Raw genomic sequence first — 12757 nt, forward strand, 5'->3', positions numbered from 1 at the left:
GGTGGACCTGGAAGTGGACCGGAAGTGCTTCTGGTCCACTCCTGGGTCTGCTGCCAAGTGCACTGGGGAGCCTGTTGCACTTCCATGGGACACTCCATGCACCCCAGCATCACAGCATTCATGAGCCACCTGCTACCTAGAGGTATGTAGAAAAAACATTTAAAGCGGTGTCTATGTCCGAATCATCGAATCTTTCTGAATTGATTCAGAGGGTTCCGATTCAACTCGGAGAGATTAAAGGGTCCTCCGATTTGATTCAGATTTGGAGATTTGGCCACCGAATTGGGCTGAATCTCCACCAGATTGAATCAGGAACTGAAGCTTTGCATAGCCCTGCAACATGTTAGACAGCTAACGTCACTTTTTATTACATACCATCTTGAGCAATAGGTTTTGCAATGACTGCCCCCACTTTATCTGACATAGGAATTGTTCTTTTGATCAGATTAATATGTGCTATATCTGACTCTGGAACTTGGCCACCACCTCTATTGTCGTAGGCTCTGGATGTGTATCTGCTATGACCAAATGTTTTCCTCATGTGTATTCTATATTTAAATCAAACAATTGTAGCTAAAAGAAAATTCTCCAGATTCTGGGATATGTTTCTGCTAGCCCCTTTTGGCTATTGTTATCAGTGGTTTGTGATTGGTTTTAGCTATAACAAGCCTCTCATAAATGAACACTCTCCAATTTGGCCCATAATTTCCCATGTGGCAGAATATCAAAAGTTTGTTTAGGTTTAGGTAAATGGAGTCCATAGCATTGCCCTTATGAAGGAAGCTGGTTATCTTATCACAGAGTGATATTATGCAATTGCATTACTTTGACATGATAATTTTCTGACAAATTCATATTCGGTTTTCCATTTTCCATTTCTTTCCGTATCAAGAACAATCTTTTTCTTCAGCATCTGTTTTCATAATGAAATAGATTGAAATATGGTGGTAACACATCAAACAAATCCTTATCAAGGAATATCTTAGAAGATAATAGAAATAAGGTGAAGGCAATTCATCAGCAGCTTGAACAATATCTAAGGGCACAATACATGGACTATCATTGTGAGAACATATCAACTATTCTGTGATAACAGTCTTGTATGCAGGTTCTTACCCCATGTAAATGCAATGTAGCTATTCTGTTTTTCCTGAAGGGCAAGCTACTTTGAATTAATCATGTAGTAAGAGTATGCTCATGGACAGTTACTGAAGGGTAGATGACCCACTGTTCACACTAAATGGCAACTTGTTTGTATTCTTGTAGCTGAAAGCTGCTGTGGCTAAAGGGGATTGTGAATACGATGAGATAATAAGGGAACCCATATGTGTTTATATCATTTTTGCCTGGGCTTCAACATAACAATTACCATAAGTCTCAAACAAATATGATACATGAGCTTGAAAGTCAATTCCCAAAGGACAGAGGGATGGTTTGTACTTTATTCTCTCAGATCTGAAGTTGATTTGAAGTATTTAAAGTTCAAAGGACAGCAGGAATTCAAGAGGACAAAGGAAGGCAAGGCTCTTTGGTTAGATGCGATATCTTTTATTAGACCAGCTGAGTAGTTGGAAAAAAGTTCTTAGCAAGCTTTTGGGCGCAGTCACCCTTCCTCAGGCACAAGGAGTCTCTGCTGGTCTGAAGCTCCAAGGAATGAGAGAAGCTAAAAGTGTGGTAGGATGTAAGTGAAAATGTAAATAGGTAGAGATAAGCAAGACAAAAGGTAAAGCAGGGGACAGGGTGGGGAAGAGAGCAGGGGGAAAGAGAAAAAAAGGTTCAAAGGGAGACAACAGTGATAAAATAGAAGGTGGAAAAGAGGCTGCATGTGAAAAAGGGAATAGTTGGAGATCAGGAAAGCAGAAATGAGAAGGTAAAAATGTGATGGGATGTCAGTGAAAATACAAAAGGGTAGAAATTAGAAAAACAAAAGGTAAAGCAGGGAAGGGAGGCTGAAGAAAAACAGGGGACAAAAAAAGACCAAAGGGAAAACACTATAGTGGTAGTGAAAGGAGGAATTTTTAACCTTCCTTTCGCAGATGTCAGCATTTTAGGATTAGTTCAAGTATGGCCTTAGCAGCCACTGTTTTATTTTATTCTTATCTAACACATTACCTGTTTGTCTCATTTCAGTATTTAGTTTCCCTGGGTGTAATGAATACATGCTTTAATTTTACTGTCATCTTGAGATATTTCCTCTCTATGCAGTTAATGGACTATGGTCAAGGCTCTTTATTTCAGAGGAAGACCGTGAAAACAGGTGTAATGTCTGAAGAATATACCTGGTACAGTCCTCTCTCCACCTCTTCTTCCTCCTCACCTTCTTCTAGCCTGTATCTTCTGACTTCTGGACAAGGCAGGGCATAGGAGCAGCAACAACCAGCTGGGCAATGTGTCATGAAGTACCAGGTGTTCTGGGAATTACAGCTCTGTAGTGTCAGTCATGCCCATGTTGGGAAGGAAAAAAAAATTCTGATTTTAGTGGCAAATTGGGGGTCAGTTTTCCCTCCAGTAACAGTAAACTCCAGTGCCACTCTACAAAACTATGATTTACAGAATGCCTTGCACTTTATGACACACTGCCTGCACTGACTGCTTCCTGTAGCCCTCCATGCAGGCAGAGAGTGGGACAGGAGGCACCTTCTCCCCATCATTACGGCACTCCTCCCCTTACACAGCATCTGAGGCACATGCCCTGCTCACCCACCTCATGTTATGCTACTGGTAAAAATCAGATTTTTTGCATGATGATAAAGTGAAACATTCAGGGATTGTCTAGAGTAAGCTGAAAGGAGTATGTTTAAGACAAATGTTATGGAGAATATTTTACTTGGGGACTTTAAAACTCAAATGTAGATGGAGAAGCTGTGTTGCATGGGACTACATATATGCTTTGTGCATGTAATTCTGGCTGAGATTTTAAAAAATATGAAACAAAATGTATATCTAATTTATATTTTACTACCTGTTCATGTCACATCCACCATTGTGGAAGCTCCTTTACCTGATAGGTGAAGCTACTTTTGAATTATGAAGGTTTGAAAGTTGATTGGTTCTTTCTTCCATCTTTGTGTTAACCAAGTTTTCACAAAGGTAGAAGACTGCTATTTGCCATTTTCTTTACTCAGCTACCGCTTTATTGCACTAATTTAAAAGCCAGCAGATGCCAGTGTTAACGAAGTCATAGCAAGGTTGATAAACACAGTCACTGGTATTGTAGTTACATATTTTAGCCTCTTTTGAGGTAAAATCTTATTTAAAACTATAGCAATGTGTGATTAATTTTCTGACTGAGTAAGGAAGGTAAAAGTGACCTTCCTTACTCAGTCAGAAAAAAATAAATTTAATTTAGATGGCTTCTCTTATGGATACAGATACATTATTTAATAAAAACTTTTACTACTATACACAAATATGTGTGCGCGCATGCACACACACACACACAAACATGGTTTTAATCTCGAATGAGGAACCTGGTGTGGATCTGTGTCTTTTAAGATGTAAACAGCATTTCTTTTATCACTGATGATAAGAAAACACCATTCATTTAGATATGAACCTAAAAAGTAGTGATAATATTTCACATACAACCCAAATGTTTCTAGTTGGCATTTGATCCTATTTAAAACAATTCTCTCCAAGGCATGTATCTCATCTCATTCTCATAAATAAATTAAGAGGCTGTGACACAGATGTTTACTTGGTCCAGTGGGTGGCAAATTGGCTTAGCAGTCGCACCCAGAGAGTGGTAGTAGACGGGTCGGTATTGACCTGGAAGGATGTGGGTTGTGGGGTCCCTCAGGGTTCGGTCCTTGGACCTGTACTCTTCAATATCTTCATCAGTGACTTGGATGTGGGTGTGAAGTGTGCTCTGTTCAAGTCCGCGGATGATACTAAATTGTGGGGTGAAGTGCACACTCTGGAGGGTAGGGAACGATTGCAGGCAGACCTGGACAGGTTAGAAAAGTGGGCAGTACACAATAGGATGTAGTACAACAAGGACAAATGCAGAGTGCTGCATCTAGGTTGCAAAAATATCCAGCACACCTCCTGGCTGGGAAGTGACCCTCTTTGCAGCACAGAAGCGGAAAAAGATCTCAGAGCCATAGTGGACTTCAAAATGAACCTGAGTTGTCAGCGTGACAAAATCATCAGCAAAGCTAACTGCACTTTATCCTGCATCAGCAGATACATGACAAATAGATCCAAGGAGGTAATACTTCCCCTGTGTGGCATTGGTCAGACTGCAGTTGGAGTATTTCATTCAGTTTTGGGCTCTGTACTTCAAGGACATTGATAGACTAGAGTCCAGAGGAAGGCCACTTGTATGGTTAGGGTTTACAGGACAAGCCTTATGAGGAGAAACTGAGGGACCTGGACCTTTTCAGCCTCTGCAAGAGAAGGCTGAGAGATGATCTTGTGGCTGCCTACAAATCCATTAGGGGGACCCAGCAAGGTTCTGTTCACTAGAGTGCCTCTTGGGGTAATAAGGAACAATGGTCACAAACTGACAGAGACCAGATTTAGGCTGGATAACAGGAAAAACTTCTTCATGGTAAGGGTGACCAAAATTTGGAATGGGCTTCCAAGGGAGGTGGTGCTCTCCCCTACCTTGGAGGTCTTTAAGAGAAGGCTGGATAGGCATCTGCCTGGGGTCATCTGACCTCAGAACTCTCTTTCCTGCCTAGGCAGGGGGTTGGACTCGATGATCTGTTGAGATCCCTTCCAACCCTAACATCTATATATCTATGTCCCTTGTTGAGGTATACAGATAATAGCAGTATTATAGGATTGGTAGTGATAGAGGTAAGGGAATTAATTTACACTTTAAACAAGTTTTTATTAAAAGGTATTATTTGATATATTGCTTTAAATTAATGTAGGTTTTTCCTAACATATTTTTACAAATTAGTTTGTTTGAATTGATTATTGAAAGTTCCCACCTTTTCTCTCTTCTCAATCTCTTAACATGCTCCTTAGAATCATAGAAAGTTAGGGTTTATAGGGATCTCAGGAGGTCATCTAGTCCACCCCCCTGCTCAGAGCAAGACCAGCCCCAACTAGATCATCCCAGCCAATGCTGTGTGTAGCTGGGTTTTTAAACCCCCCCCTAAGATGGAACTTCTACCACCACTCTGGGTAACCTGTTCCAATGTTTTACTATCCCCCTAGTGAGAAAATTCTTCCTAATATTTAACCTAAACTTCCCTTGCTGCAACTTGAGACCATTGCTCCTTGTTTTGTCATTGGTCACCACTGAGAACATTTACCTCCATTTTCTTTCAAACCCCGCCTTCGGGTAGTTGAAGGCTGCTCTTAAATACCTTCTCAGTCTTCTCTTCTCTAGACTATATAAGCCTAGTTCCCTCAACCTGTCCTTATAAGTAGGGATCCTGGTTTTCTCTGATTAAAAAAAAAAACACACAGCCAATTTTTGGGTTAAAAAAGAAACCCAAAATCCACATTTTTCTGTGATTAAAATGAAATGCCACTAATACATATACATATACATGTTTTTTCTATCAGAGAAAATCAAGGTCCCTGCTTGTAAGTACTGTTCCCCAGTCCCCAAACCATTTTCATTTCCCTTTGCTGGACTGTCTCCAATTTGTCTACATCTCTGCTCAGTCCACAAAAGAATAGCCAAAGCACTGGCAGCAGTGGCAATGAGTAGGGCTCCATATATTCTTCTGAAAAGGTTGTCAATATGACAATCATGTGATATGAGGCGATGGGAAGAGGAGAAAGTGTGAAGGAAGCAGGGTTGGTAGGCTGGGGGATGAAATCTTGGCTCTGTTGAAGTTGGTGGTAATTTGCTATTGATTTAAATCAGACTAGGACTTCAAGAACTCACTCCTGCTTAAAGTCATCAGCTACAGAAGTTTCACTAGGGGAGATACCTGTGAGAAAAGCGGGGTTTTTGTGAGAGAGGAATGAGTTGGGGTGGGTATTTTATTTCTGAGAATTGTAATACAAACTAACAACAAGATGACTCTTTTAGATATTGATGTAACCATGATGTGTATAATTTAAATGTGAGGTGGGGGAAAAAAGCGCTCTATGTTGTAGAAGTGAAGTGTAAAACTAATTCATAGTTTCATAGTTGATAGGGTTGGAAGGGACCTGAGCAGATCATCGAGTCCGACCCCCTGCCACGGCAGGAAAAAGTACTGGGGTCAAACGACCCCAGCAAGGCGTTCGTCTAACCTCCTCTTAAAGACCCCCAGGGTAGGAGCCAGCACCACTGCTCTTGGGAGTTGGTTCCAGGTCCTAGCTGCCCTGACTGTGAAGTAGTGCCTCCTGATGTCTAGTCTGAATCTATCCTCTGCCAGCTTGTGACCGTTATTTCTAGTCACTTCTGGAAGTGCTTAGGGGAACAGGGACTCCCCAAAACCTGCCGGTTCCCTCCGAGTAGTTTGTAACAGGCCACTAGATCCCCCCTCAGCCTTTTCTTGTGGAGGCTGAACAAGTTCAGGTCTGTTAGTCTCTCCTTGTAGGGCCTGCCCTGCTGCCCCCTGATCATGCGAGTGGCTCTCCTCTGGACCCTCTCAATGCTGTCCACATCTCTCCTGAAGTGCGGCACCCAGAACTGGACGCAGTACTCCAGCTGTGGCCTGACCAGTGTCGCATAGAGGGGGAGGATCACCTCCTTGGGCCTGCTCGAGATGCATCTGTGGATGCATGACAAGGTATGGTTGGCCCTCCTGACTGCGTCCCCACACTGTCGGCCCATGTTCATTTTGGCATCAATAATGACTCCAAGTTCCTTTTCTGCCTCTGCACTGACGAGAAGGGAGTTCCCCAGCCTGTTGGTATGTTGCTGGTTCTTCCTCCCCAGGTGCAGCACCTTGCACTTGTCAGTGTTGAAACCCATCCTGTTCTCATCTGCCCACCCCTGTAACCTGTCTAGGTCCGATTGCAGCCTTTTCCTCCCTTCTAGCATGCCCACTTCTCCCCACATCTTAGTGTCATCAGCAAATTTGAACAGGGTGCTTTTTACCCCCTCATCCAAGTCTCTGATGAAGATGTTGAACAGTACGGGTCTGAGGACCGAGCCCTGGGAGACCCCATTGCCCACATCCCTCCAGGTTGAAAATGACCCACCACTACTCTCTGGGTGCGGCCCTCCAGCCAGTTAGCGACCCATTTGACTGTGTAGATGTCGGTGCCACAGTCCCCTAGTTTTTTAATGAGAATGGGGTGAGAGAGTGTCGAAGGCCTTCCTAAAGTCCAGAAAGACTACGTCCACTGTTACCCCTGCATCTAAAGATTTTGTGACCTGGTCACAGAAGGCCACCAGGATGGTCTGCCAGGACCTGCCTCTAATGAACCCATGTTGGTTGCCTCTAAGCATAACCTCCCCTGCTGGCCCCTTGTGGACATGCGCCAGGATAATTCTCTCAAAAAGCTTACCCAGGATCAAGGTAAGACTAATTGGCCTATAGTTTCCTGGGTCCTCCTTCCTCCCTTTTTTGAAAAGGGGGTGAAAACTTAGTAGGAGTGAAACCTTTCAGAGTGAAAACTTAGTAGGAGCAACTATAAAAAATGCTATTCACTTTTTTTTTCCTTGTTCAAGTTGACAATGGAAAGCAAGTAGTAAAAGAAGTTTATTGGCTTCAGGCAGGGTGATTCCTGTATATAGCTTGTAAAAGAGGCTAATATTTGATTTTGAATGGAATGGAAATAGTTTTGTGGACAAAAAGCAAATATTGAATCTGATATATACTGTACTTCTAAAATATGTTTTATGCATTTTACGGCTTGGGATTTATTGCTTTTGTTGTTATTGTAATCATTTCAGGACTATAGAAGAAGTGAAAAAGGCTTAGAATTTTAGAAGAAAATGAAATGGTGCAGAGTCCTAGAGATAACCCATCAGGAGGAAAAGGGAAATGTATATTACAATATGCATATTAAAGGCAACCTCAGAAATCAACTAGTATAATACATAAATAAAATGATGAGCATATTGCAGTTAAGTTGAGAATAGAAATTTAAAGCCAATAAGGGTAAGAAAGTGCATCCTTGACTTACGAAACATATAATCCAATTTGGAAGTAATTGCTTTTAATTTAGAATAGAATAAAGGTCTGGAATACAGAAAATAGTGAGAAAAGCTCAGGTGGAGCATGAGAGGAAGACAACACAAAAAATATGGGTCAGATGGGAAACCTGAAGAATAAGAAGTCATGGATGGAGAGACTTGGGTTGCTAAGAGACAACTGTGCAAAGATTTTGAGAAGCTACCATGGCTAGGGAAAAACTTTGAGTTTTACAAGGAAATTAGGTTTATGGCTTCTGGGACTTGTGCCAAAAGAACCAGGATACAAAAAGCATAGCCTGAGTGTTTCCTTTTTCTGAAATCAGTTTCCACAGGTATAATTCCAGTGACTTCAAAACAGTCACTCCAAAATACTATTTGTCAAGCTGCAGGGTATGTGCTGAACCTCTGGAGCAGTGATTCTCACCCAGGGTGCCACAGCACCCTTAGGTGCCTTGAAATCCGTGTGAGAGTGCAGTGAAGTGTCACACAATATTAGCTCTTAGTAAATGTACCACTAAGAAAGTTTGAGAAGCAGTGCTATAGTTTTATGTTGTCATAAATGAGTGCTCAAACCGTGGGCAGATCTAGAATTTTGAAAAGGGGGGTGCAGACAGTGAGATGCATCACCACATTTGAAACAGCACAATTTTTTTCTCCAGTTAAACATAAACTAGAAGCTTTACTAATATGCTTGAGGCCTAGGGCTGTATTATTCAGTTTAAAGTGAAGCAAAAACAAATAGAACTTTTTTGAAATGTGTTACAAACAATCTGCAGGACAGTGACATAGGAGCTTCATTACCAGGAGCAGCCAATAGACAGCAGAATTGCAGAAGAAAGGCTAACTTTATTGGTGGAACATTAAGACTATTAAAAAGAAGAGAGAGTCATGAACACTTGTGGAATAAAGAGTTAAGAGGATTTGGGCAGATTTTAATGAACCATGAAGTCAATTGACTCCTTCAGCACTGCTTGACTAGAAATCCTGCTGCCACTGCCAGGCAGTTAGTTTTAAACTTTGGGTGGGCCAGGAACAAAGGGCAGGATGGGGAGGGTGAAAGTCTACTTGTGCACACCCCCAGATCTGCCCCTGGTCCAATCCGTGTTTAAGCCTCATTTTATCATCAAGATGTACTACTGTTCAGTTGTGCAGATATCAAGGTGCAATGGAGACTCAGCCTCCCAAACTCTGTTAAAGCTGACTACTTCCACCACATCATGGTATGCTGGTTCTGGGACTAGAGAAACAAGCAAAAATTGTTCAAGTAAGAGGAAAGGAGCTGGGTAGACATATCTTCTTAACTTGGGCTGCAGGTAGAACTGATAATTCAACCTGAAGAAGATAATTACTTGTATTTCTTTTGTAGCCACAGGGTGTCCATGTGTGTGTGCGAGAGAAAGAGCGCATGCACACATGTTCATAGGACCTTTCTTGGTCTTCCACAGTCTGTTGAAGACCAGTTGATTGTATGGTCCTGGCTCCTTCATGTTCAGTTGTAAAATCATATGGGAATGCAGCTAGAAGTATATACATATCTTCCTATGTTTTTAATGGAAACAATTGTTATGTTTTATTGAAAACTAGAATGTTTTCTGAAATTTCTGATTCAAAGACAACCCTGTGGGGATTCAAGGACTTAAAATGGTTCCCTTCAGAACTGTTTTTCCAAAATATATTCTCTCTTTATGTTTCTCAGTCTGTTCAGTGGAATGCCATTCTATCATAATATTTCAAATGGATACATTTGATATTGACTTCTGCAAGAGACAGTTTTTAAATGTGGGCCAAAATATTTTAAAGCAATTACTTTAACTGAAAACTAGACTTGATTTTTGGCTAAGAGAGTCTCTGAAGTAGGAACCTGGGCTACTGGAGAATATTTGAATGACTGACATATGAAATGGCTACATGCTACCTTCCAAAAGGTAAAAGATCTGATAAAATTACTTCTCTTCCAGAATTCCCCATGAGATGGCTTGAGGTAATGTCCACATGTACATTTTCAAGAAGGGAGTAGTCAAAGTTCAAAGAACTTAAGTGACTTACTGAAATTTAATAGGAAATTTCTTTATGAGTTTGGACAGGCCACTGGAGGGAATTCTAACTTTGGGGGGTTGTCATTGAGGTCAATTAAGCTTGGATTTCACCCGTGATCTCTGAGGTAGAATATCCACATACTCAAACATTTTGGCTCGCATACATGTTGGGTGGGCATCAGGTGCAGAGCAAAGCAACCTGAGTTCTATTTAAGATTTGCACCATTTTTGCCAGCATTTAGCTTTGAGGTATGGGTTCTGTGCTTGGATGCACAATACTTTTATATATGTAGAGAGCATGCATATTTTGTCAGGGGTGCAATGAACGAAGCCAGTCTTCTGAGAAGTCTGTGTCAGTTTGACTAAGATATCCATTAAATACCATTTATTTTAAAATTCACAGCACCATAGCTTTATAAACCCAAGCAAAAGAAAAAAAGGAAAACCATAACTTGGGGGTGGGGTGGGGAACCCACTTCCAAAACCTGAAAACTAAGTTGCAGTTTCTAAAGGAAATATATGTACAAAACTAACAATTTGGTACAAGTGAAATAATAAAGACATGATAAATGTGTACTCCCAAAATAGAAACTAAAAATTGCTATTCTTATGAAGTATTTAGAAATGTGTACTTCATCATAACACAACTATAATTCTATGGCACAGGAAGTACTTTTCTTCTACCAGTAGTCAGTCTAAAAATTTAAACACCTTTCTTGGAAAGAAAAAAAATCTGTATGTCAATATTATTTTAAAACCTCAACAATGTATACACCTACATAATTCTATTATATGAAGTATCCTATTGATAAATTACAGTGAACAATTGATTAATAAATAACATTAAATCCCATACAATTCTCAAAGTACATTGGTTGTAAGTTCTTTACCAAAACATGTTTACTACTAAAGATAGTATATTATTAATTGATTGACTGATTGCTTTTAAAATTATCTTTTTCCTTAATGTATTTTTAAAAGAAAATATTCTAATGCCAACATCAAAATAAAAAAATATACATCTTGAAAGCCCTATCACTAAAATGTCAGAGTGAAGACTCTTTATGAGGACATACAAATTTCTTAATGATAACTCAAATTATTGCTTTTGTTTCCAATGTGGCTAGTGGAAACTTTGAAGTCCACAGAAATTCATTTCCCTATTTTCAATTGCATGAAATTAGTAAATGGTAACATAAATGTAAATGCTAAATGTATTGTTCATACCTGCCAATATTTATTGGCTTCTGAAATTAGGATCTTTAAAAAATAGATAATTAGAAAAATTTTATTTTTAATTGTTGCTTTCATAAACAACACAGCATTAGCAGTATAGCACACTTCATCAGCCAGAAATCTGTTGTGTTATTCTTTGCATATTTCTGTTTATAGTCTGTGTTCTCTCTGCATTCATTACATCTCTCTCTTGTGCTTTCCTGTTTCTGAATTCACCCCTTCCTTTTTCTCTGCAATCCTTCATATTTTATCCAAGATACCTCGAATCATCCTAACACGTCCTTCTACTTCAGATGAGGATAATGACCAGTTAATACAAGATCCAGAAGACTTTGAACCTGAGGAGACTGACTCTGCAGAAAGTCACATGTATTCAGACTGTATGAATAATGCTTTTTACCCTCCATAATAAACCATTCTTTTAGGAGATGTTCATGGTATTATTTTTTCACTGTTTGTATTATTACTTTTAATGTAGTACTTAAACCACTATGCCTTATTCATAGTTGAGACCATTATACAGGGGTTGAATTTTCTGGAAAAAAAAAACGAGTGAAAGAAAGCCTTGATTTGCCTTGAACTTTACGTCCGTTGGAACTAATGCACTCGCAATGTAATGTTCTGAATAAGGTTATGTGAACGTCATCAGTCAAGTGTTTCAAATATTCTCTTTAAGTACATTCTACAACTCAATGCCATGAAGAGAACACATTTTTTTTCATAGAGTAATGCAATCTATTTCAAACTATGGTGAAAGCAAACGTATAGTTTTTTTTTTTAACTTCCTTCCTTTATTTGAGCTCTGTGGACACCCTCCATTTTACCTACAGTTTCCTTTGTATTGTTCCATTTTATTTTGCTTTTCTATCTGAATAAAATATGCTCTTCTTCCTAATGAATGGTGTTCTTTTTTGTAGTTAAATATAATTAAGACTGTCCAGAGAATTAAAGGACAAGATTCTCCGACTGTTTTTTTTTTTATAATTCACATATATGTATAGAATTTGTAAATCTGTGCGCTTTCAGACACAATTTCAGAAAGGCCTTTTCTGTAGCCATGAACCAGAGGCAGAAACAGAAACAACTTCCCATACCCAAATGAACTCTTTGGATTAAGATGGCTTTCTCTCATTGGTTTAGCAATAAGGCATATGAGCACACTCCAATATAGCTTTTATTTTAGCATGTGTGTTCAGGAAATACATTAAAATATGTATAAGTAAGCATAAAGATTTTTATCTTGAGCAAGACCTAACATCTACTATGTTGTTTTAAGCACATAAAAAAGAATCCTCTGTTCAAACTAATTATAATCTATTGTTTTGCAAAGTATAGACTAGTATTTAGGTATGCCACAGTACCCTACTGTGAAGGAAGATGATGGCATGAGCATATGATATTGAATCTAATATGGAAGCCCCCATTACTTCAAAGGGTAGAGTCC

At 39.6% G+C, this 12757-nt stretch overlaps 1 protein-coding gene across 1 annotated transcript in view; it reads left to right on the top strand.

Moving 5' to 3' along the window:
* LOC109285450 (uncharacterized) overlaps window positions 1-12119 on the top strand; it is a 38433-nt gene extending 26314 nt beyond the window's left edge. The window contains exon 5 of the mRNA XM_019496525.2: window positions 11570-12119. Within this exon, the coding sequence (XP_019352070.2) occupies window positions 11570-11722 (153 nt within the window). The 3' untranslated portion in view covers window positions 11723-12119. The remainder of the gene's footprint in view (window positions 1-11569) is intronic.
* The last annotated feature ends 638 nt before the right edge of the window (window positions 12120-12757 follow it).

Source organism: Alligator mississippiensis, chromosome 1 (genome assembly GCF_030867095.1).
Source record: "Alligator mississippiensis isolate rAllMis1 chromosome 1, rAllMis1, whole genome shotgun sequence".
Taxonomy (NCBI): Eukaryota; Metazoa; Chordata; order Crocodylia; family Alligatoridae; genus Alligator; species Alligator mississippiensis.